Source organism: Rhinolophus sinicus, chromosome 1 (assembly GCF_057876585.1).
Source record: "Rhinolophus sinicus isolate RSI-liver-muscle chromosome 1, RSI-T2T, whole genome shotgun sequence".
In the NCBI taxonomy this organism is placed as follows: Eukaryota; Metazoa; Chordata; class Mammalia; order Chiroptera; family Rhinolophidae; genus Rhinolophus; species Rhinolophus sinicus.
In genome coordinates this window covers 120,426,606-120,454,522 of record NC_142501.1, presented here as the reverse complement: position 1 = coordinate 120,454,522, position 27,917 = coordinate 120,426,606, and the positions used below count along the sequence as shown (strand labels likewise).

At 36.5% G+C, this 27,917-nt stretch overlaps 1 protein-coding gene across 1 annotated transcript in view; it reads right to left on the bottom strand.

Annotated features, from left to right (window-relative positions):
• Positions 1–27,917, bottom strand: part of MALRD1 (MAM and LDL receptor class A domain containing 1) — a 544,472-nt gene that overhangs the window by 264,114 nt on the left and 252,441 nt on the right. The window contains exon 27 of the mRNA XM_074324842.2: positions 31–276. Within this exon, the coding sequence (XP_074180943.2) occupies positions 31–276 (246 nt within the window). The remainder of the gene's footprint in view (positions 1–30; positions 277–27,917) is intronic.

Genomic DNA, 27,917 nt, shown 5'->3' with positions numbered 1-27,917 from the left:
TAGAGTGACTATATCAACCTCACAACCTACCATTTTCATTTCCAAGTGTGTGGTCTTTGGGAGGTCTTAGGCTTTGATGCGAGCCAACCCCCAAAATCCAATCAAAGTTTTCAGCCAGGGAGTTTTGCCAGCCACACCAGCCGTTTTCAAAAGTACAGGAGCTCCCACATTCATTTTCATCAGTATAATCTCCACAGTCATCTATAAAATTACAGCTTTGCTCTGGTTTAAAACATTTGGCGTTCTGACATTCCCGATAGCCAAGTGGGCAGTAACCTGAAACACAAAAAAATAACAAAACAAAAAAAAACGGATGAGGAAGCAGTACTAACACATTAGTGAAGTTAAAAGGTAGGAAGAGTGGATTCACTTTAATATGTAAAGAAACTGGTGTTCTTCTGATTTTGAGTTATCTGCTCACTCTCTCTCCTAATCCTCTGTAGTCACTGTGTGTGTGTGTGTGTGTGTGTATACATGTATATATGTATAAGTATATGTAATTTTATTCATCTAGAAAAGCATCCCAAGTCTCCTCAAATGCAGCATTTCTTGTAAGCTATGTTCAAGGATGTAAATTACATCTAAAAGCCAAAGTGAAGCTTTCCAATTTTTTACCCTGAAACAAAATCTTTAGGGCACTAACAGCTTAAGTATTATGGGGCACTTGGAAGTACATTCCATTAGCATCCATGCACTCCAATATTTATCAGAAGCCAACCATACATATGATATTTCTTCAAAAGCAGGGGCATGGATATATAAGTAATATCTAACTATCCACCAGATTTTTCTCCAAAATGCATACTTATTTGTCAATTGTTTTGAAGTTCAGAAGCAATTTCCCTACAAAGCAAGGTCAATCATAAAGGTTTTTTTCACAAAGCTTAAGATAAAAAACAAAGCTTTAGAAGACCTGAGTTTGAATTCTGATGCTGGTATTTATCAGTTATATGTGTTGATCATATACTCGATGAGCTTTAGTTTCCCTATCTAAAAAGAGAAAAAAAAATAATAGTAAAACCTAGAGAAGTTAAGCTAATTAAAAGACTACTGTTTATATCACCAATGTCTAGAACAGTACCTAGCCCTTAGTTAGGTGATCAGCAAATATTAGTCAAATGAATGAGTGAAATAAAGTGCTTTGCAAATGATAAAACAGTTGAATATGCACAGTCAACATATTATTATTATCCTGCTCCAATATTACAATAGAACCATGGGCAACAATATTTCAGTAGGAAAAGTGGTTCAGAGATCCACTTTGGGCATGAGCTTCACATTTGCTCTGTGACTGCCTCGTGTCAGGAATTTTCTTCCTTTCCCTCTGCCAGGTAGAGGAACTCATAATTCTACTCCCTACTTTACTTCTTGGTGGTAGCTTCCATGGTCTGAAGCAAGCTGTCTGGTGCTTGAGGGTTGGTGTAGATTAGAGGTAGGGGTTGGTTCAGGGATCTGTTGGAAGGTGTTCTGAGAGCTGGAATCTCCTGCTAATAAAGTCTCGTATAGAAGCTTTTCTGTCCTGGATCAGTCTCACATTTAAGAAAATAGATAGCTAAGAGACACGAAGTGGGAGGAGATGAATGCAATGCCATGTAGAAGCCACTGGGTAGAAAACTGGTGTTCTGGAGGCTTGTGGCCATTTTGTGCACTAAACTATTCCTCGACAGCTTGTTCAAGATTGCCTAATGAAATGGCCTTTGCACTTGCAAAGCTTTTGAAAATAAGTTTCAACCATACATTCTGCGTCTAACGTAATTTTCTGTTCTGGGTTAACTGCTAGTATTTCCCTTCCTTGCAGTGTGAGATTAAACTATTTTTCCTTAGGTGCCCGGTTCAGTTTTAGCAGATTGGGGGTCAGACACAAGACCTCTAATGTTTCAATTACAGAGCTTGACTCAGAATCAGCACATTAAAGCATTTTTGAGTTATACAGGAATGGAGGTCATTTACACTAACCCTCTCACTCATAGATGAGAAAACTGAGGATTACAGATATTAAATGACTTGCTGATTTTCAACAGCGGAGATGGAGTCTGAACCCAGGTCTAATGTCTACAAAATTAGTTTTTAAATCCACAGCTTGAAAAAAAGAACAGTGATATCAGGTCAGCTATCACAACACAAAAGACCACCAGGGAATAGAAATGGTGGTGTTGATTGCTAAGTGCCTTATTTCTTATGGGACTGTTGAGAACCTGAAAAATTACTAGATCATTTAATTTTGTATAAGTTGGCATTTGTATTGATTCTGTCAATTCCAAGTTGTACAAGCAGTAAAAGCAAACTTTTTCTGAAGACGCTTTTCTCCAAAGCGACTAAATCAAGCTAAAATCTAATTCTTTTAAAACAAACAAGAAAATCATTTGGACACGTTTCTAAATGGAGACATTACAGACTCCAATATATTATACTACTTATGTGTGTAATATTTTAGAATAATCAAAATGATTAAATTTTACATTTCTAAAACATAGCTGCATAATTTTAAAATATAATAATTCAAATATTAAACAATATTAATTTTGAACAGAAAGCCCTCTACATTAAGAACAAGACAAACAAATGAGAAATGAAAATTCATAGACACAGACAATAGTTTAGTGGTTACCAGAGGGTAAGGGGAGAGGGGGGTGGTAGATGAGGGTAAGGGGGATCAAATATATGGTTATGGAAGGAGAACTGACACTGGGTGATGAACACACAATGGGATTTATAGATGATGTAATACAGAATTGTACACCTGAAATCTATGTAACTTTACTAACAATTGTCACCCCAATAAACTTTAATTTAAAAAAATAAAGTTTCACTGCTATAATGAATTTTACCCATAAAATAATGCACAACAATATTTGTTGACAAATATCAAGGGAAAATATCAAGTAATGTTACTCCCCTATTTCCAAGTTATTTTCCCAGCCTGTTGTTTTTTTCCCAAAGAAATGAGCTATCTAATGGTAAGATATCAATCTTTAAGTGATTCTGATATTAAAGCTCTTAAGAAATTGTATAACTTTGATTTTTACAAAAATAAATGTTGTTTAAATTAGGCAGTGACCCTCCTGGTGGACAGTTTAGTTTTGTAAAAAAGAATAAATTACGTGGGGTATAAAAAGGAAGAAACAAACAAAACAAGCTCACAGATGCAGACAACAGAATGATGGTGACCAGAGGGGAAGGGGGCTGGGGGGAGGACAAGGAGGATCAAATATGGTGACAGAAGGAGATTAAGCTTCCGGTGGTGAGCACACAATCAAGTATACAGATGGGGTGCTATAGAGTTGTACACCTGAGATTTACATAATGTTGTTAACCAATGTTACCCCAATACATTTAATAAAAAATGAATACATAGGAAAATATTTTAATAGGCAACGCAAAAAAGAATAAATTATAAAAATGTAAAACCTCCAATGCAAATTTTAGAAATGTCTGAAACTCAACACACTTAAATCCAAATTCTAAATCTTCTCTGTGAAACTTTCCCATTGAACAGTCTTCCTTCATCTGTGTTAATGGTGATTCTGTAACTCCAGTTACTCAGAGGGAAAAAAAAACAACAACAACAATCTTGCAAGGAGCTCTGTGTAGTAAAGTCTGACTCCACTTTTTGAAGTTTGACTTGACTGCTGACAGCTCTTCTCCTTGTGTGCACATCCGGAAAAGCAGAAGAGAAAGGCCAGGTGCATCCCCTGTTGGCAGCAGGTTCCAACCACCAATCCTCTACCTGTGCACAGGATTTCTCATCCTCGGCCCATCCCTAACCACCATACAACTCTACGCCAGTTCCTTTCCTTGCTCTCCAAAACTACTTTTGGACATACCTGAACGCTACCCTAATATCCCATAAAGCCTCATTATGTGAGTAATAGACATTTTAAAACTCTCTTGGTGTGTATGTAGGGTCATCAGTTTTAACATTCAAACCAAAATTGGACGAAAGTCCTTCTTGTAACTGCGGATGGTCCCAAGCTCTAGGAGCTGTAATAATAATATATAATTTTTATTGCATAATTCATGTATAATCTTTCAATGAGTACTACTAATTATTAGTCCTACTAGTACAATATATCTCATTACCTCTACTGTTACTATTTTGGTTTGAGCCACTATCATTTCGTGTGATTTTATTTCAATGCTTTCTTTCCTGACCTTTGTGCCTTACCCTTGCCCCACATGGTCCATTAAAATAAATAACCATGGTGATATTTTAACATAAATTAAATGTCACTCATCTGCCCCCAAATCTACTATATTTAAATACTATTCCCTATTATAAGAAACCAGATCTTCTTGGCAAAATGGTATATTGAGAGCTGAGGAAAAGAAAGTTCAAGATGAGCCTGGGTTTTTTTGTTTTTGTTTTGGTAATAGAAAATAATAAAGTGCTCAAAAAATTATGGTATGATAATGAAAGATTTAAAACATCAATATTTTGAGGAACTTATTGGCCAAATCAAAGACAATTTTAGCACCAAATTAAGTGATGAAAAGACCTTTGCTCCTAGCAGCTACACAGTATGAAAGAGTAAGAAGGTATGAAATTACCTGCAGCCACAAACAACTAGAAACATGGGCAAAATATATGAAATACATATTTTCAGGTAACTGAACAGGAAGCACAGGACTGTGATTGTTTTAGAGAAAGGGAAGATAGGCACCCTATAGTCATCCCACATTTCTCCTTGAGGCACTTTCTGGACTGTAGCTCCTAAAGAGTCAGCTCAGCAAAAAATGGGGTTGCACTGAAATGAGGAGCCAGAGTCTGGGGCAGCTAGAATGGTCAAGAGAAGGGAGCTATGTAGAGAAACATATCCAGACAATATGCTTAAGTCTTCGGCCGAGTTTTAATTTTCATGTTTGTAGGGTAAAATACACAAACAGAGACAGAGAACAACTTCTAAGAGAAAAATAACTAGGAGTTATAAGCTGAAATTACCAGAGTTTACAGAGGGCCAGATACCTTTGACTTTCTACCAGCCAGTGTGAAGAGTCTTCGGTAGATAAGTAGAGTATACAACAGGTACTCCAAAAAGGATAGACTTTAGTATTGGGGGAAGAAAACTCTAGAAGGACGTAGACTCTAGACCATGGATTGTTAAGCTATAGTCTTAGGACCAAATCTGGCCTACCACCTGTGTTAAGTAAATTGTTTTATTGGGACTTAGCCATGCCCACTTGTTTACAGTTTATCTATGGTTACTTTTACACTAAAATGGCAGCAGAGTAGTTGCAATCAAGACCATGTGGCCAACAAAACTAAACATATTCATTCTCTGAACATATTCTCCTCTTAAACTAAACTTGTGTTTAAACTACATTGCTTTGAAAAGAAGACTAAATAAACTTTCCCTTAAATTTAAGGAAAAACACTGCTGAAAAAAATTGCTGACTTCTGTCCTAAACCTGTAAAAAACAAAACCAAAAAAAAAAAAAACCACCTTAGAAATAAGCATTAAAGGGACAAAATAGAACTGTACGCAACTTAAGTGGCTCTAGAACAAAATTCAATGCTTTCTAAAGGAATATAGCAAATTTCAGCACTCAGCAACATAGAATTCACAATGTCTACCATCAAATTAAACATTACTAGCAAGTAAGTAGGAAAATGTGATCTATAACCAGGAGAACATTTAGTCATTAGAAACAAATATACATACAACAGAAATGATGTAATTATCAGACAAAGAAGATAAAGCAGCTATCACAGATGTGTTCAATGTGTTCACCTACAATTCTACAAAATCTATAGAAAGCTATTTTGACTAACAAGTAAGATTAACAAGATTATATTTCATCAATATATAACATCAATTAGATTTCCATATGCTAGAAATAACAATTGGAATTGGAATTTTTTTTTTTACAAATAGCCTCCCAAAACATGATATTCTACGGATAAATTGAACAAACTAGATGTCTGGCCTTTACACTGACAACTATAAAACACTGATAGAAGAAGAGACCCTAAGTAAATGGAGATATATATTAGGTTTATGGATCATAAATCTCCATAGTATTAAGAACTCAACTTTCTAAAAATTTATCTATAATTAAAATATAGTTTCAATCAAAATTTCATCAGGATTTAGTAAAAATTAACAAAATGTTCCTAAAATGTATATGGAAATTCAAAGTACCTAGATAGCTAAATGGTTGGCAGACTTATAGCACCTAACTTTAACAAACAATATAAAGCTATAATAATTAACACTGTTGGTATTATATATTAGACAGACTGATCAGTAGATCAAGATATTTAGCTCAGAAATATACTCACAAACATATGATTGACTGATTTTCAAAAATGGTGACAAGTTGGTATGTAATATTTTCCCAAAAAAAATGCATAAACAGAATCTAATTATGAGGAGAAATAAACAAACACAAACTGGGGGATATTCCACAAAATAAAAGGCCTGTACTTTTCAAAAATGTCAATGTCAAGAAAGACAAAGGCTGAGTACTTGTTGTAGATTAAAGCACTCCAAAGATACATAGGACAAGATCGTTGATTGGATCCAGAACCAATTAAAAAACAAAAATTACTAAAAGGACATTTTGGGGGCAATTAGTGAAGTTTGAATGAGGCCTATAAATGGAATAAGTACATTGTATCAATGTTAAATTTCCTGATTGGATCATTATACATGTAAGTGAATGTCCTCTATTTTAGGAAACAGACTATGATTTAGAGGCAAAGGGACTTGGTGGTGTCTGCAACTTACTCAGAAATGATGCAGAAGAAAGTCAGACTATATATAGAAAAAATGGGCAAGGTGATAATAGTCTGTGAATCTGTATAAATTGTCTGTATAGTTCTTGTGATGTTTTTGTGAATTGAAAACTATTACAGATTTTTTTAAAATATAAAATTTTAAAAGTTAAAAAAAATAAAACCCTCCAATGGCGGCATTCCATCTCACTCAGAGTCAAAGCCAAAATCCTTAAAATGGGTCACAGGTACCCCACAATCTTGTCCCCATTTTCTCTCTCTTATCATTGTCCTCCAGCCAAAGACTCCCAGGCTCACATCTGTAGTTGAACAAATTGGGTTTATTAGTTGTTGCAGAGATGGAGAATAAATACCATGAGGAACCATGGGGCCATTCAGTAAGAGGGTATAAATGACTTATCACCAGATTAGAGCTTTGGTTAGATTATTTTGGGAAGGGTCCAAGTGGAGTTTTGCTCTGATTGGATGCTCTCAGGAAGCAGGGCTAATTCTATGATTGGGCATCCTAATATTTCCTATCTAAGAAAGGGAAGACTAGGATAGGCTAGAGTTATAATTAGCTAAAACAGCTGTCACTCATGTGAATCAGGATAGGGGAATGTGGGTCATTCTTTTGGCTGAGATAATGTTGGTGTTTTGTCAATGTTCAGGCACAATTACAAAGTAATCTTGTTTTTATCTTGGTCCGTCATGGGCCCAGAGTGGCTTTGTCTGATGTTTATGTTCTGTGAAATTGTTTATGTTCAACAGGAGAATCACCAGCTCATTGCAACACCAAGGCCTATCTAATAGAACACGCCAAGTCCTGAATGGCAGAGGTTGCTCTTCTTTTTCTCATTTTGCAATTCTTTTTATGTGGCAAGAGAGTTCAGAGGGGCAGCTAACCCTTCTATGTGATGTGAGGATAGAAAATAAAACCCTTCAGGTTGCTTTCTTAGGTAGGTAAAAAAAAAAAAGGCAGAACAGATGCTTTGGGAGATCCTGAAACATTTGAAAGGCTGTCATATTTGTTATTTTTTAAGCCTCTTGATTTTTCTCCTTAGCAATTTGCAGCAAAATCTTGAAACTATGAAGGTGCTGTGGGATCTACTTCTAATGTTAGCATGGAAGGAGAAAATATAAAGAAATTCCGTAAAATAGATGGCAATGGCCTCAAGGAATTGACCAAAACACAGGTAGAAAAATTGTGATTTGCATGAAGGAAAAGGAAAAAGAAAAGCAAGGAAGGAAGTCTAGACAGAAGAGAAATCTCCAGGCTTTAAGGAGAAAGGCCAAATGTAGTTCCAACTGGCTTGCAAAATGTAGTGCGTGATCCAATATGGCTGAGGCTCTAGTTCAAAGGAGAGCAGTTTTCTATGTTTATGTTTCCTGAGCAATGATTACTAGCCCTAGGCTCAGTCCTCAACTGGAAACAAATTGCAAATTAGTCCAAATACTGTTTCTGCAGCCTCCATCTTCTTCATTCCAAATAGCAACTATATGCAAATATTCAAAGAGCAGTTTCTACAGTCTTGATCCTCATGACTAAATTTACACTAACAAAGGTACCACCCACATTCATTCAAAAGATATTTCCAGAAAGAATGGTTTATGCCTCAATTTTTAAATTATCCAATTTTAATATTACCATTTAAGAAATGTAACGCTAACCTTACATGCTAACATTCAACTGATTCAAATTCTATATTGGAAAAGCAATAGAACAGGAAATCCAGAGGCACCTGTAAAAATAAATATTCCTTAATGATTCTGACTTGGAGGAAATTTCTGATGTCATGGTGGTGAACAATTTGTATACTTTGAGTTTCCAGTTATCATATTTAGAAAAGTAAGGTAGTGAGGTTGATAATTAAACAGCATTGTTTTCTGAAGCTTTAAATTCAACTATCAGGGATAACACAAAGACAGTCCACTGAATTATTTTTGCTGTCAGGAAATGCAAAATACAATAATGTTTCATTGCCTTTTAGTATAACTGATAGAAGCTTTCAGGATTTAAGTCTTGGTCTAAGACATCATGAAGGGAGTTGCTGCCATGAGACAGAGCTAGAGCTCGAAGTATGACCCAGGGATATATCTCAAGATCCAAAATAACTTTAGGAAAATTATGTTTTGTACTTTTATGCAGTCAAATTTGTCAACCTTTCCTTTTATAATTTCTGACAATCCAATATTAAATAAAGTTATCCCATATTTTTTTCTAGTACTGTATGATTTCATTTTATTTTTAATTTTAATCCTTTGATGAATCTGAAATAGTGAAGTAGTACAGTTACAGTTGGGGAATCCAAAACAGTCTAAAGCTTCTTTAATGAGTATTATTGTGGAACAAATGGCAAAAACATTGATAGTCTTTTGGACACATGGATAGTTCTTTGAGAAGTGGAAGATGGAACATTCTCCACTCCAGGTGGCTGTGGAAGAAATATTGAAACTGAGGGAGAACCAAATATCAGTTTAGAAAAGGAGATATAAAGAAGGAAATGTTCTGAGAAAATATCTGATCTCTATACTAAATGTACAGTAGATCATGTGTTACAAAGGTAGAACAAAAAGGGAAGGTGAATAGTGATAAAGAAGGATTTAGGAGAAATCCAGTAGTCATTCTTGATCCCTGTTTCGCCCTCATTTCCATCACTCAATCACTACCACCTTCCCATCAAACTTTTCAAATATCTTTTAAAAGATTCACTACTGTCAAAGAATACTCATCTCTCTCGTTCACTAATGAAAATAGCTTCCTAATTGTTTGTTCTGTGTCCATTCTGGTTTTCTGGAAATTCACAACATAAGCAGAGTGATGTTTTCAAAATGCAAATTGGATTACCACCCTGTTTGAAAGTCCTTAATGGGCTTCCTAGCACAGTTAGGGTAAAGACCAGATTTGTTAATGCGACATAGAATCCACTCAGAGTGTGTGCTACTCACCTTTCCAGCCTCATCTCCTATCATGCTTCTCCTCAACTCCCCACCACAAACCTCCTAGCCTTCTTAGAGCTCCTTCCAACCACAGATACTTTACACTGGCTGGCCCACCTTTCTCCAGAACTCTCTTTGAAAATCTTGCAGATTTCAGTGAAATTTCTATTTCCTGCAAGAAACCTTGATTGGTCAAATCCCTCTACTATAGCCTCTTGTCATACCAGGCAGCTCTCTTCATACGACATCAATAGCATTCAGTGTTGTCTGCCTGGTTATTTGCATAATGACTCTCTACCAAAAATATGTAGGGTCCACGGGGGATAAAAATTGGCTTTACTTCAAAAGTGCTCACTCCACGATTGCTGAACGAACAAAAAAAATGAAGGAATAAACAAACGAATGAACCAAATCAAGCAAGGAGAAGGGCACATTTCTACGTGGTTGACTGGAAGAGGTGGACAAGGGGGAAAGGGATAGGGTTGTGTTTAGACTGATAAACTTGAGATACCAAGACTGAAGGTATTAGAGGAAAAGAGTCAACTACCATGGACCTATTTACTACAATAAAAATGGCAAACATTTCTGTGTTTCTTCTTTCTTTTGGTTTGGACGACGGCAGCTATTCAATTTGTTCAAAACATACATTTCCAATACTTTCAACAAAGATTTCAACAAAGATTATATGTGTGTGTGTGTGTGTGTGTGTGTGTATACAGAATTCTACAGTCACAATCCCAATTTAATACTCCCTTTGCATAATTTGATCCTATAACAAAGTGATTTCCATTTGTAAACCTTGCTGATGCAGTGAATTCTGTGAATTACACATTCTGTGTAATTCAAAGAGCAAAATAAAACAGACCATCTAAGCTACGAGGTCTGACAATTAAGTTCACAAACTCTTCCTAGAAAAAGTGCTACATACTTCATTGCTGAATATCACGATGGTCACATTTGAAGTACTCCCCTTGGGAAGTTATGCACCAACACCAGTGCCTAGCCCACCCTTAAAAGCAATTTTGGAACTCTTTCTGGAATGGCCATCAGAGCTGTTGTCCTGTTACCCTTCATGTCCTGAATGTCATCAAAATGTCTTCCGTTCCTTTATCTTTGGGTAAAGAAAGAAGTCATTGGGGGCCAGATCAGGTGAGTAGAGAGGGTGTTCCAATGCAGTTAGTAGTTTACTGGCTAAAAACTCCCTCACAGACAGTGCCGTGTGAGCTGGTACATTGTCGTGATGCAAGAGCCATGAATTGTTGGGGGAAAGTTCAGGTCGTCTAACTCTTTCATGCAGCCTTTTCAGCACTTCCAAATAGTAATCCTAGTTAACTGTTTGTCCAGTTGGTACAAATTCATAATGAATAATCCCTCTGATATAAACAAAGGTTAGCAACATCCTTGCAACAAGTTCACGAACTTGATTGTCACACCATGTAAATTCTATTAGTAGGAAGCAAAGCAAAGTCACAGTATTTGTATGCCTAAACACAACTCCCATTTATGCAATACATTATAAATTTAATTTGGATAAACTACCTTTGAATTCGTTTTATTTTACATATTCTTGACTTTATATCATTCATAGTGAGTAGAATGCAAAATGCTTTTAAAGCAGGATTAGAATATCGGTTTCCTTCCCTTAAAATATATATTATCTAACTAGGGTAAAATTGTTTTTTGGTATTTGTGCCTATGTGAGTGCATGGGTCTGTGTATATACATTATACATGTGTGTGTTGACTAACTTACATATACATATATGTATATTTCATGCATGTGTTTGAAAGTATTACACGAATTTGTATATGCATAAAAGATACAGTTTAAAACTACCGAAGAGCAATTTTACAGTGAACAGCAAAATTATTCATAACGGTAACCACTATTTATTAATCACCTTGTACATGATGTGCTTTATGCTAGGCACTTTGTGAATATTACTTCTAATCCTCATAACAACATTGTATGAAACGTCAGTTATCTCCATTTCAAACATGGCAACTAAGGAGAAGAAAGCTAAAATGCAATTTCTGAAGTTACAATATCCAGCATGTGTCTGACAGAAAGTTTTCTAACTTTGTATAAGTTACTAAGTTAAACATGCACCAAACTATATATTAATAATAGTTTATAATAGAATTATTAAATGTTTACTTCTGCCCAGCTCTTTGGTAGGTGTTTGCTGTGCATTGTTACATACTCACCAAAATTATCCTATGAGGTAGATACCACTGGTACACGGGACATCTATTATGGTGTGCTAGGACTGAGCAGTTTATCTCATATTACCAAATACCTCATTTGATTAACCCACTTCACTACAGTATGCTCCAGGGAAAGGCTAAAAGCCCAAACTCATGTCGATTTGAGCTGTGAATTCATGCATCATGCCCGTTTTTCTTGCTGTGCTCACCAGGGACTCTCAGGACTAGAATGGGAAAAGCATGATTGTTTCATTCCTCTATGCAGGAAAAGGGAAGAAAGAGGGAATATCTGAAGCCCCTTGTTTAACACTGAATGGGCAGCAACAATCATGATGTGGGAGCCCTGAGAGCACTGTGCCTAGAATTGTTGGAGCATCTTTGAAGGTGTGAGAATGAACAGACGAAGGAGTTAACTTGGTTAGAAGCACCGAATATTTCATGTGGCCAACTCCAGCCTCTTGTACTCAGCACAAGTCATTTAGTCTCTTAGCTTAAAGTATGATGAGCTGATTCACATGTCAAGAAATAGAAAAATGGGATTTCAGAGATTGGCATATGGACATTTTATTATATTTTATATATTATTTCTTTTCAGTAAGAATTGCAATGGCCAAATGGGTAAACTGACTGAATCAGTGGATAAAGAGGGAATAGTACAGTGACTCTAGATACAAATGAGAACACTAAAATTATCTTGTAGAGTTATAATAATTGGGCCACAAGATTACTCTGAGAGTATCATCAAAAGAAGGCACAGGAATGATAAAAATCAGCATCTGTAAGATAAAGTCACACTGTTTGCTTAGGAGAAACACAGCACTCCCTGACACTGTGTTGTCAAGAAATTTCTTTTTTGGTTTTCAGTTTTACATACCACATATCAGTGAAATCATATGGTTCTCTACTTTTTCTGTCTGACTTATTTCGCTTAGCATTATAATCTCAAGATCCAACCATGTTGTCACAAATGGCACTACAGTGGTACCTCAGTTTTCGAACATTTCAGAACTCGAACAGTCGTCTGGAATGGATTATGTTCGAAAACTGAGGTACCACTGATTTCATCTTTTCCTATGGCAGAATAGCGTTCCATTTTGTATATATGCCGCAACTTCTTTATCCAAATATAGATGATGTATTACAGAATTGTACACCTGAATTCTATGTAACTTTGCTAACAATTGTCACCCCAATAAATGTTAATTAAAAAAAAAAGAATTTCTCCCATGGATCTCTAACATTGTGGTGGAGGAGGAGGAGAAGAAGAAAGAAAAAGCTAAAGCTAAGGGAATTAACAAGCTTTTGATAAGATCAAAAGTATCACAAGAGTTTTCAAGTCATTATTTCATTTATTTTCCTTTATAAAATAAAGATATATGTGCTCCGATGTTCATTGCAGCTTTATTCATGGTGGTAAAGACATGGAAACAACCAAAGAAGATGTGGTACATATACGCAATGGAATACTATTCTGCCATAAGAAAAAATGAAATAGTGCCATATGTGGCAACATGGATGGATCTAGAGATTATTATGCTAAGCAAAATAAATCAGAAAAAGTCGAGAACCATGAGATTTCCCTGATATGTGGGATATATAACTGAAAGCAACAAAGGAATAAGACAAACAAATAAAGAAACACAAACTCGTAGACATAGACAATAGCTTAGTGATTACCAGAAGGTAAGGTGGGAGGGGTGGTAGATGAGGGTAAATGGGATCAAATATATGGTGATGAATCTGGGTGATAAACACTCAATGTGATATATAGATGATGTATTACAGAATTGTACACTTGAAACCTATGTAACTTTACTAACCATTGTCATCAACAATCTTTAATTAAAAGAAAATGAACAACCACTTCCTTCGCTCAGGTACACTGCTCTGGCACAGGGGGCATAGCATTAAAGAAGACAGTGTTTGTCTTCATGGTGTTTCATTTCCAGTGGAGAAAAAAGACAATGATGGGATACACATGCAGAGAGAGTGACAGTAAATTGAGTGTGGGTGGAAGAAGGGGTGGTCCTCGGCAGGCATCTCTAAGGAAATAACATTTGAGTAGAGAACCTAAATAAAACAAAGGAGAAAGCCATGCAAGGTAGTCTGCAGGAATCACAAGGTCAAAATCCTATGGTAGGACAGAGTTTGAAGTTAGGGAGGGTCATCCAGGAGCCCATGTGGTTAGATCCTAATGAGCATAGTTCTGACTTGTGGGAGGGACATTAGAGGGGTCCAGCGGGCAGGCCCTGTGGCTATTACAAGAATTTTGGCTTTACTCTGAGATGGGCAGCTATGACAACTTTTGCTTAGAATAATGGGATAATTGGTTAACACTTAATCAAATCTAAAAAATAATATTTGACTGGCACATAGAAAGTGGACAATAGAGAGTGGCATGAATGCCTAGGAGACCAATTAGGATGCTATTACAGTAGCCAGTTCAGGCAATGAAGTAGGTTCAGGCTAGAGTTATTAAGAGAAATAAGTGGTGCCTGGAACATAGGGAGTACTCACAAATGTGAGCTTTATCATTATGATTAGAGTAGCAGCAGGGTTGATGGTGAAAAGTTGCTAAAATTAGGAAATATTTTAAAGATTAAAGCCCATAGAAATTCCTGATATATGAAAAGTGTATAATCATAGTGGGAGAAGTCAAGAATTGCTTTTAGGTTCTTGGCATGAGAAACTGGCTAAATGATGTACCCAGCTACTCAAGTAGGCAATGGAGAGAAGCTTGAGGCAGAATAAAGGCCAATTATTATTTGCAAGAGAGAAACTGATAGCATATTAAGTAATAACATAAATATCATATTTATAGGACATTAACATATATTATAGTGTCCTCTTCTCAATTCCTAGGGAGATGCAGAGACTATGACCCTTTTGGTAGAGATAAGCAAACTGAGCTTGAGAGAAGTATAAATCGCTTCAGAGTCTATAAAACATCCAAGACATTATCACAGCGGATCATGCATTGGCAAATATCGTCTATATTGCTGTATTCATCTGTTCTCTCTGAAAGGGATAATGCTGAATTTTCCTTGAAATTTACTGGCATATGTGTGTGTGTGTGTGTGTGTGTGTGTGTGTGTGTGTGTGTATATATGTATATATATATATATATATATATATATATATATATATATATATAGAGAGAGAGAGAGAGAGAGAGAGAGAGAGAGAGAGCGAGAGAAAGCCAAAAAATGTATACATTTTAAGTAAGGAAAAAACAGTATTAAAATTGTAATACTCAATATATACCAATAACAAAAGATGAATACAAGTCATGTGTATACATTTTTTGGCACACTCTGTGTGTATATATACATATATATATATATATATATATATATATATATATATATTATTTCTAAAAAGAAAATATAGTCATAAATTACTTACAATACATAGAGAAAAGGTTCAAACAAAGGCTGAAGGAACTCAATGGGAGGAGATACTTGTCAATGATACATCTGATATGGGGTTAATATCCGAAATTTATAAAAAACTCATTCAACTCAACACCAAAAAAAACAAACAACCCAATTAAAAAATGGGCACAGGACATGAAGAGACATTATTCTAGAGAGGACATACAAATGGCCAACAGACATATGAAAAATGCTTAACCTCACTAATAATTAGAGAAATGCAAATAAAAACCACAATGAGATACCACCTCACCCCAGTCAAAATGGTTATTATCAATAAATCAACAAACAACAAGTGCTGGCGAAGATGTGGAAAAAAGGGAACCCTTGTACACTATTGGTGGGATTGCAGATTGGTGCAGCCACTATGGAAATGAGCATGGAAGTATCTCAAAAATCTGAAAATGGAACTAACTATCTTATAACCCAGCAATTCCACTTGTAGGTATCTATCCAGAGAAATCCAAAATACTATTTCGAAAAAATTTATGTACACCCTATGTTTACTGCAGCACTATTCACAATAGCCAAGACATGAAAACAACCGAAATGACCATCTGTAGATGACTGGATCGAGAAACTGTGGTACATGTATACAACGGAGTGTTATTCGACCATAAAGAAGAATGAGATCTTACCATTTGCAATGATACGGATGGACCTAAAGAACATTATGCTAAGTGAAATAAGTCAGACAGAGAAAGACAAATACCATATGATCTCACTTATATGTGGAATCTAAAGAATAGAATAAATGAACAAACTAATCAGAAAGAGTCACAGAGATATAGAGAAAAACTGAGGGTTGCTAAATGGGAGGCAGGGTGGGGATGACGGAAAAGGTGAGGGGGTTAGAAAGCACAATAAATAACCACAAGATTGCCACAGGGATATGAAAGGCAGTTTCGGGAATATAATCAATAATGTAAAGATTTTGTAGGGTATCCGATGGACACTTGTCTTATTAGGGTGAGGTGCCGGACCACAACAGTGTATACCTGAAACTGAAGCTGAACAATAATGAATGTCAACTATAATTATATATATATATATATATATATATATATATATATATAGTCACAGGAAGTAGAGTACAGCATAAGGAATCGAGACTGAAAATGTAACGGCTGTGTGCGATGTCAGAGGGGTAGTAGATGGGGGGAGAGAGGTTTATCACTTTTTGTGAGGGTATAAATGTCTAACTATTAGAGTGTTTTGTACATCTGAAACTAATAATAATAAAAAAAAGTAGTCAAAGGTAAACACAAATCATTTCCTCCTAATGGTTTTGAAAAATACAAGAAAAAACATATGTGAATAACAAATAATCAATGTAAAAAAAAACTTCACGGTGTTTCAGATTTTTCTTCTGCGTAATCAAGAGGCCAAATAGTTTTGATGAACATATGCAAATGCCAGATAATTTTAGCACCATGAATTCTACTTTTGGTGAAAGAAGGCTAATTGCAGGAAGCAAAACAGTTACCATATTTTGCCACGTCTAACGTACATGTTTTTGCCCAAATTTGTGAGGGAAAATAAGGATGGGTAGTACTAATTCCGTATTAATATGAATGCTTTTAATTCTATTATTTATGCTTATGAGTTAAAAGTGTAACTCTAGAAATCAATAATGATATCCGTATGCAAAATAATACCCTGGAATACGATATTCAGGTTTGTTGAATTTACGATGAACTTGCAATGATGAACTTGCAATGACGAAGAGCTCTTGGCCTTCTGTGATGTGTAACTATTGTAAATTTGTTACTGGTACATAAAATGGCTTGTAGCTGTTCTTGTGTTTTGTAATTATTTGCTACATAAAATCTCTTGTACCATAATATGCTGAAAAATAAATGCTAAAATTCTTTTATAATACAAAAAACAAGTACCTAAATTTAAACAAATAGAATTTTGAATTAAAAAATTAAAATGAAAGATTATTTTCCCTGAAAATTTGGGCCAAAAACGTGGGTCCGCATTATACACGGGAGTGCATTATACATGGCAAAATATGGTAACTAAGCATATTACCTAATGTCACCAGATTAAGGGGTCAATTCACAGACCTTTAGTGATTTTAAAGTCTGGTCTTCATCAATTACTTTAACCTTTCTATATGAATTTTTTTTTCCAGTTCTAAAATAGTTGTTAAAACAGGATGTTTTGAAATATAAATAAATGCTTAGAAGATGTTTTAGAAAAAATGAATCACTACTTAAATAACTATATCAAAATAAATTTAAGTAAATATGAGTCACTACTTTAATAACTATATCAAAATAAATTTAAGTAAATGAAAATATTCATTAATAGTCATTATTTCATTATCATACCCAAAATTAATTGAATGCCAATTAATGCCAGATATTTTATATATTTCTCACAATATTTAATAGTAAATGTTATCTTGATTGTTTACCAATATAAATTAACTTGTGCAAATTCACAGTGCTGGTTAATGGCAGATCTGGGATTCAGACCCAAATAGATCGAGCACTGACATTTGTGTTCTTTTTCATTATAGCTCATTGCATAAAACCCTAGGCCACAACAGAAGAAAAACTAAGAAATAATAAGAAGCAAAGACTACATCTCTCTCCTAATAGAGTTTATAAATAGCAACCACGTATATATACAGTTATACTAGAAGTTCACTAATCATAGAATTCAATACTTGGTGGAAGAAGTGAATGACATAAGTGAATGCTATGAAAGATCGTTGACACCAGTAGCACTGGGGTGGCTCTGCAGAGGTCGGGTGCTAAACTCTCTGAAAAAGAAGGATAAGATACATGGAAGAAATATGGAGAACAGAAAATGCCTTGCCAGCAATTGAAAAGTGGCAGGAATACTAAGGAGAGGCATGGTTCACAGCATACATGTGGATAAGAATGAACTCAATCTTGTTTGAGATGCAAACCAGTATTTTCATAGCACTTGATAACTTACAAAGCACTTTCATATGTGTGTACAAGTATAGAAATATATACACATGTATATACATGTACAATACACATGTGTGTATGATCATAGTTGTTCTGCATCAAATTTTGAGACCAACTATGTAGAGAATAAATTAATCAATATTGGAACCAGAACTGAAAACCCATGTCCTCTCACTCCAAAATTCATGTATGGGATTAGTGGAGATATGATCAGCTGTCTGCTTCATGTTCAAACCTTTTCCTCATTTTCCATCTTCACTGGGATTTAGTCTAAACTCCTGAGCACATCATTCAAAGGCATTCACAAGCCAGTCTCAGCCTGTCTTTCTGGCATCATTCCTTCAAGTCCTCACTCCATCATCTACCCTTCATTCACACCAGATAGCTGTCCATTCCTGTAAATACACATGAACCTCTATGTATCTGAGCCCTTGACAGTGTTCTTCCTAATGTTAGGTGCAGGTACACCACAATAAAGCAAACATTGCAATAAGAACAGTCTTTTTGCTAGTGGAGGGTCTTGCCTTCAGATGTGAAAAACACATCTGTGAAGTACAATACAATGAGATGTGCCTGTGTATCTTTATCTTTGTATTAAAAGGTTACTATTCCATCAAATCTAACAAATCTAACTTTACCAGATCTCTCATTCTTTTGGCAAAAAGGAGAAGGAAAGAAACTGTGGGTGGTATAATGGACCATCTGAAAGGGCCCTCCCCAAATCTCTGGAATCTGTGAATATATTAATTTACATAGAGAAAAAAATGTAATTTTGGCAGATGTGATCAAAGGTAATGATCTTGCGATGGAATATTATCCTGGATTACCCAGGTGGGCATAAACTAATTCCTTAAAATTGAAAGAAGCCCTTAAAAGTGAAAGAAGGGAGAAGACTAAAGTACAAAAACTCAAAAAGAGGTAGCAAAGATTTAAATTATGAGAGGGACTTGACCCACTATTACTGGCTTCAAAGACAGAGTAAGAAGACCACTAGCCTAGACCTCTAAAAGCTGTGTATGACGTTCACCTGACAGCCAGCAAGCAGATGGTGACTTCAGTCCTACAACCACAAGGAACTGAATCCACCAACATCCTCAATGAGCAAAGAAACAGATTCTCTCCTAGAGCCTCCAGGAAGGAATGTAACCCTAAAGACACTGTGATTTTCGCTCAGTGAGACCCATGTCAGACTTCTGCCCTAAAAGCTGTGAGATAATAAATTTGCGTTCTTTTAAAGCCACTAAACCTGGAGTATTTTGTTATGGCGACCGTATCACACGAACACAGTGGGGCATGGATGTTGTAATTAGGCAAATGTGAGTGTGAGTACTATTTCTCTTTGTGTGATTTTGGGTAAGTCATATTTGCATTGAGTTACATCATATGTAAAAGGAAGATCATCTTACACAAAAAAATGCATCTAAAATGCCAAACAGTGTCCTGATATACCATATATAGCAGACTATCAACCAATGATGATAGTTATTACCATTTTAATTATTATTTTAATTTTAATTTATTATTATTAATTATCATTTATTTCTATAGGGGATCCTTATGACACTTATATTTATCACAATATTATAGCACACAGTAAGGTTTTAAAATATTCACTTACAAGGCAGCCTTTTCTATTAAACTGTAAATTTCTTACAGAAGAGCAAAAGGCCTATGGTATTTAACTTTGCGTCACTAGAGCCTGGAACATTAGCATACAGACACTATCCCCTCAACAGGTGTATGCTGAATTGAATCAAAGTTGAATACCCATCTAAGAAGTTTGAACTTCATCTTTTAGTAGAGGAAAGCTGTTCAGTAATTCTCACCAGTAGAGTGATGTGGTCACAGTATTGTTCTAGGATTTTAATCATTTTTTAACTGAAAAATAAATTGAAATTGGAGTGACTGGATGCAGTAAGGCTAGTTAGGTATCAAATAGCTGGTTTCTTTCATTAGATATTAGGAAACTGACACAGAAAGTTGAAGTGACTTACTTGAGGCAGTATTTTTAACTCTGAGAGGGGCTAAAACTCTTTTTTTTTTTAAAAAGCCCAATATTCTTTCCACTATATAGCATGCTGCTGTGGTTCAGAGTCTGGTGGTGAGCTTATTGCAGCATCCTGAAAAGCAGTATCACCTACCAGACAGTTCCACGTTTCAAAGTATAATGGGAAATTGACTAGGGACAGCCACCCCTGGTCCAGCTTCATTGCCAAGGAAGCACTGCTTCAGAGGGCTGAAGCTGGACATAAAATCATGTGAAGCTATTCCTGGGAGTGTATGCATACAGAAGTTTCTGGTTACACTAGGTCTCATAAGACTCAATAACATAAAGAGTAGTTAAAAACCAAGTATAAGAATAATTACTGGAGGCAATAGGTACTCATAGTGTTCATTCAGCCTAATAGGATTCTCTGAATCAAGCAGACACACTTCTTAGGAGCCAACATTGGGTCTGTTCTTCCCGTGCATCTGCTTGGGACAAAGAGTTTGCGGGGATCTGCACCAATACGGAAGACTCCACCACTCATTATCTATGCTCAAACCTTGGTCAGCCAGTCACCTAAATATTCTAATGAAATAAGGTGAACTGCTGTGTGGCCTTAGGATTGCTTCTAGAACAACCAAACCAGGATGCAAATCAACGAGACTGTATGTTTAAAATACATGGAAGCAAGTTATAAAGTAAAAAAAAAAAAAATTCTTAAAAATTTAAGATTCAATGTAAATGCGGCACTAACACATTATAAATTCTTGTAAAATATATATCTTGAACTCAGGGACAATTCTCATAGGGCCTGGCATGGAAACATGTGGAATGGAAGATCTGATCCCTGTCTCCTATGAACTGAAAATCTTCCTAGTAAAAGGAAACATTCATACCCAAAACAAAATAAACAATAAATGGTTTGCTGATGAGTAGTTTAAAGCAAGAGTGATTGTCTTTTGGATTTGTGGGGGCTGGATGCCTGCTGCCATCCAGTGGACACCATCAGCTTTCAGTTTGACCAAACCATTAATAAACCGGGTCCAAGCATCTTTGAGAAACTCCTGGAAGCAGGGTCCCAAGGTAGTCAAAGGCTTCCCCTATCATTGGTCACGGGGGCGGGAAAAGGATGTGCCTGTGACCTTTCTGCATATGGAAAACACAACTTCAGATCTAGACTGGCTTCTCTCCTGAATATACCATCTCCATCTAATATGAGAGGACTGTGGAACCTTTCCAACTCTGTTGTTAGCATCTGAGTGGCCCCCAACCCAAGATGAGACTATCTGCTCACAATGCCACCTGGAAATCCTGTGAAAGGTCCTTTGTCTCCAAAAGTTCCCAACAGCAGTCAGTATCTGTTTTTATTTTTTTTAACTTTTTTTTATTAGTTTCAGGTGCACAAAACAATGTAATAGTTAGACATTTATCATTAATATCTCTTACACAGTGACAACTCCCCTCCCCTCATCCACTACCCCTCTCATCGCACACAGCCATTACATTTCCACTGCCTCTGTTCCTAATGCTCTACTCTGCTTCTTGTAACCATATATGTGTGTGTGTGTGTGTGTGTGTGTGTGTGTATGTATGTATAATTATAGTTGACATTCATTATTGTTCAGCTTCAGCTTCAGGTGTACAGTGCAGTGATCAGGCATCTACATCATCCCTGAGGTGGTCTCCCTAATGAGACAAGTTCAAACTAAAAAGTTTTTTCACAGCAAAGGAAACCATCAATAAAACAAAAAGGGATCCTACTGAATGGGAGAAGATATTTGCCAATGATATATCTGATAAGGGGTTAATATTCCAAATTTATTAAAAAACTCACTCAGCTCCAAAAAACCAAACAACCCAATCAAAAAGTGGGCAGAGGACGTGAAGAGACATTTTTCTAAAAAGGACATACAGATGGTAAACAGACATATGAAGAAATACTCAACCTCACTAATCATTACAGAAATGCAAATAAAAACCACAATGAGATACAACCTCACCCCAGTCAGAATGGCTATCATCAATAAATCAAACAACAAGTGCTGGCGTGGATGCGGAGAAAAGGGAACCCTGGTGCACTGTTGGTGGGATTGCAGATTGGTGCAGCCACTATGGAAAACAGTATGGACGTATCTCAAAAATCAAAAAAAGTATCTGTTTTTCAAATGGATGTATTGGGTAGACGTACTGGGTAGTGAGTCCAGTCCCCAAAGGGAACCTCCAGCAGAAGCTGCTTCCCTCTGCCAGAGGCTCCAGTCAGCATATTGGTCAGTAAGAGATACCTGTAGTTCAGAGGGAGCCTCAGGAATTTAGGGCCCTAGACAAACCTTGCTGGGACAGCCTGTTGCCCTGTCTCTAGCACTGTGTGCTACTCAAGACCCCAGCTCCATCTGGCACATGTTCTGGTTAACTTGAACACAATCTCTAGATGAGGCAAATGTATTCTCTAATATTCAAATTGTCTGCTTAGGTGATGGGTTTCCTTCTTGGCAGTGGGGGCCACAGGATAAGTAAATTTTATTTTCCTGTCTCAGGGGCAGTCTTTGAACCTCACCCTACACTGTTGCTCACAGTTTGACTCGGGTGTCAAGGAAGATCTCTCTCTACGGCAGATTTTGGTGCAATACGGCTGCCTTCTGTTTCAACCAGTTACATAAATGTCTGATTGGCTTGATTGCAGACTTTGCCTAGTTTAGGGAGGAGTCTGTCTTTATTATCCTGAACATCTTTCAGCACAGTGATCACAGCCTCCGCACAGGGCCTCCTGGTACTAACAATAAATTTAGTAGAGTCCTCCATATTGGGGAGTGGGGTGGGTGGAGCGGACCTTAAAACTTATCAGTCATTCCCTGTGTGAGGGACTCATGTTCCAGGCTGTCCTTCTGACAAATTATACAGCCGGAAGGAAGCAGCTCTGACTAGCATCCTCCATGGGACTGCATGGAATTTTACTGGCGTTGGAGAAGTGCCCCCATGTTAGCTGTAACAGTCATAAAAATAGAAACTTAAATTAGCAACCTTTGTGGTAGGGCAGATTCTGTCTCCAACAGAACTGCTGTGGCTTGAGGCATGAAGTCATGTGTGAGATGGCCTCGGTGCTGCCATTTGCCCTCTAAGAACAGGACCTTTCTCACTTTTCCCCCAGAGACATGGCTAGCCAAGGCTCTAACAGCTTTGCAGTTTATTGTCTAAACATGGTTCTGGATTTCTCTTCTCTTTCTCTAGTTATAGATCAGCATTTCAGTGCTGCAGAAGCACTGTGACATACAGTAATGGCACACATGCCACATCTGAGGCACCTAAAGTCCAGGGCACCATTCCTTTTGCAACAAACAGCAAACACGCCACTTCCTCTCCCCCAGGGAGGAACCAATCATGAGATAGTCACTCTGTGGTCACTTAGACCTACTTAGCTGCCTTTGTGACTAGCTGCAGTGACTGTTCCATATCAAAGGACAGTCTGGCACACTCAGCCAGGGCACGAGTAGGGTGGATGGTAGACTTTCTTTGTTGTATTTTTGTTGTTTCTCCCAACAATAGGTAAAAACTGAGTAGTGGTTGAATTATTTGCAGAATTTATGATAAAATAGAATCATCTAGTATGCAATGCATGCTATGATAAATCCTACTTTTCTGGATTTTGATAATATATATTGCAATGAAGTTGATCAACTTGGAGAGGTCAAAGTAAAGCCTATACAGACATCTGTAAAGTTGGAAAAAAAAGTCCTAATATTTAGTTAGTAATAAGGTGATTTAATGACCCTGCTTTTTAGTAAAGGGTACAAAGCTAACACAAACATTAACTTAGCAATATCCGAATCTGCCCATTTGCCCAAGGGGTTAAATAATCACTGCGTATGCTAGCTGTGCTTCTTTGACTCCCTCCTCACATGAAGCCCAATCCTAACATCTTTCTTGCCACTGGGAAACATAAAAAATAAGCAAAAATAAGAAAGGACCCTTCTTTATCCTTTTCCCACATTTACTTCATAAGACAACAACTTAAACATAACCATCATTTGCAATCTGGTCCTAAGAATTTTGAGGTGAATTGCTTATACACAAATAGGCCAGTTTTGGAATAGTCACAATATATGTAGAAAACAAATACAATGAAACACAATGAGTATTAGTCAAACTATCATGAAATATTTTAAGTAGTGGTGTAGACACCTAGAAATCCACTTCTCATTCAATCAGCAAAGGCAGTTGGGGAAATCTTATAATTTATTTAGGTGTGCTTTCAGAGCAATTCTGCAAGTGGGTAAAAGCTATGATTCCAGTTTTCCTATCCACATAAAGCATCTATTATTTAAAGAGAAGAAGAAAGGGAAGGAGGGACTAAAAGAGAGAACAGAGGAGGAGGAATGAGTTTATTAAAACAAACAAACTAACAAGAAAACCCTTTGCTCTTTATTGCTGAAATAGACAATATTAACCCCCAAGAATAATGGGGGCATGATACACAACTACATCCTCATCCATTGCAAGATCCAAAGCCCCTTATTTCAGTAGCTTTTGCAGTTAAGGTTTTGCTATTTGGTGTGTTTTATGGTTCTTAGTTCTCCAGGCACATGAGGCTGAATTCTATTTTCTGTTATGTACTCACTAAAGAGAAATATTTCCCCTCTATAAACATGTCTATCATTTAAGGGTTCTTTCAGAGAAGGAAATGAATGGCTGTATAACTTCAACCAGGTATTTATCTGGAAGACCCCTGACTGGCTTTGTGTACAAGACAAATTACTCTGTGGCTAGTTTATAGAAGAAAGCTCCTGAGTGCTCTCCATGCTGCAGAAAGTCACAGGGGAGCAATTCATTTAGGTGACATTTCCTTTCCTAGTCCTCTATCGTGAGTGGTCTCTGGCACTTGACAGGACAGCAAAGGATTACTCCCAATTGTGGATTGTAGAAAGGAGTCAGGACACAACTTATTTTCAGAAGAGATTGGAACTAACAGAATTTAGGTAAAATGGACACTTATTTAAAAGCGAGCAGTACGTGAAAGTAGCACTTATTATGGTTATTATGCTATCACAAATTGTCTTTCATTCGCTTTATTTTCATTTCAACTCAGTTCAAAAACGTTTTTATTTTATTTTTTAAATGTATTTAAGTATAGTTGGTATACAATCTTATATTGATTATATTAGTTTCAGGGGTACAATATCGTGATTTGACATTTTTATAACTTACAATGTGATCACCTGACTAATTCTAGTAATCAACTGTCACCATGTAAACTTATCACAATATTACTATGTTCCCCTTCCCCTCTTCACCCATCTCTTCAGCCCTCCCTCTGGTAACCATCCCTTTGGTCTCTGTTACTATGAGTTTGGTTTGTTTTGTTTGTTTTATCTTGTTTTCAGATTCCACATATTAGTGAAAACATACAGTATTTGTCTTTCTCTGTCTGACTTATTTCACTTAGCATAATACCCTCTAGGTGCATCCACATTGTTGCAAATGGCAAGGTTTCATTATTTTCTATAGCTGCATAATATTCGAGTGTGTGTGTGTGTCTGTGTGTGTGTGTGTTTGTGTGTGTACAATCTTTATCCAATAGTTGTATTCTATCCATTCACCTATTGATGGACACCTAGGTTTCTTCCATATCTTGGCTACTGTAAATAATGCTGCAATGAATATAGGGGTGCATATATCTTTTCAAAGTACTATTTTGTTTTCTTTGAATAAAGACCTAGGAGTGGAATTGCTGAGTCGTATGGTATATCTAGTTTTAGTTTTTTGAGGAATCTCCATATTATTTTCCATAGTTACTGCACCAGTTTTCAGTCACACTAACTATGCACAAGGGTTCCCTTTTCCGAACGTTCTCGCCAACACTCGTTATCTCTTGTCTTTTTTATGTCATTCTGACAGGTGTGAGGTGGTGTATCATTTTGCTGTTCTGATTTGTATTTCCTTGATGATTACGGAAGTCGAACATCTTTGCATATGTCTGTTGGCCATCTGTATGTCTTCTTTGGAGAAATGTTTTTTCATGTCCTCTGCTCATTTTCCAATCAGATTATTTTTTTGTTATTGAGTTATATGAGTTTCTTATTTATTTTGGATATCAACCCCTTATTGAACATATTCTCCCATTCAGTGGGTTGCCTTTTTTTTCTGTTAAAGGTTTCCTTGGCTGTGCAGGAGCTTTTTAGTTTGATGTAGTCCCATTTATTTTTGCTTTGTTTCTCTTGCTCAAAGGTCATGTTCAAAAAGATATTACTCAGATCTATGTCAAATAGTTTACTTCCTATGTTTCCTTCTAGGAGTTCTATGGTTTCAGGTCTTACATTTAAGTCTTTAACCCATTTTGAGTTTATTTTTGTATATGGTATAAGAGAGTGGTCCAGTTTCATTTTTTGGCATGCAGCTGCCCAGTTTTCCCAGTACCACGTGTTGAAGAGGCTATCATCACTCCAGTGTATAGTTTACCTCCTTTGTTATAAATTAGCTGACCATATAAGCGAGGGTTAATTTCTGGGCTCTCTATTCTGTTCCATTGACCTACATGTCTGTTTTTGAGCAAACATCATCGTTTTGATTACTATAGCTTTGTAGTATAGTTTAAGTCCAGGATATGTGATACCTCCAACTTTATTCTTCTTTCTCAATATTGTTTTGGCTGTCTGGACTCTTTTGTGGTTTCATATGAATTTTAGGATTATTTGGTCTAGTTCTGAGAAGAATGACATTGGCCTTTTGATAGGCATTGCACTGAATCTGTAAATTGCTTTGGGTAGTATGGTCACTTTAACAATATTAATCCTTCCAATTCATGAGCACGGTAGGTCCTTCCATTTATTTGTGCCTTCTTTAATTTCTGTCTTCAATGTCTTATAGTTTTCAGAGTACATGTCTTTCATCTCCTTAGTTAATTCTTAGGCATTTTATTCTTTTTCATGCAACTGTGAATGGTAAATGTTTTTGAGCTTCCCTTATTTCTTCTTTGATGATTGATTTATTTAGGAGAATGTGACTTAATTCTGTGTATTTGGAATATTCCAGATGCACTCATACTAACATTTAATTAAATTTCCATTGTGTTTAGGAAACATACTCTGTATGATTTCCATTCATTTAAATTTACTGAGAATAGCATCTTGTTTAGTGTTCTATGTACACTTGAAATCAGTGTTTTTGCTACAGCTGCATATAAGTGTTCGATTGTCATGCTATAGATTTCTACAAACTTGGCAGTTTGCATAGCATTCATTTATTATTTCAAAGTTCTGGTTGGTAGAAGCTGGGATAGCCTATAGTGAGTTCACAGCTTAAGTTCTCACAAGGCTGAAATCAAGGTGTTGGTCAGGCTGGGCTCTTATCTGGAGACTTCAGGAAAAATATTCTTGGAATCTCATTCAGATTGCTTGCAGAGTCCAGTTGTCTGCAATTGTAGGTTTGAGGACCCAGTTTCTTTGCCGGCTGTCAATCAGGGTCTGCTCTTCTGCGTCCACACGCCACCTGCACTCCTCAGGTGCCCGCCTTCACTCTCAAAACCAGCAACAACTCTGCCCACAGGCCAGAGAAAGTATGGGGATGTTCAGATTGGGTGCTGTCACAATAGAGTCTGTCACAAATTGCATCGGTCCCTGTTTGACTTTTTAATGAATGATCTAGCAGCTTTACATTACAACAAGGTGTCAGCAGGGCTGGGAGAACAGGAAA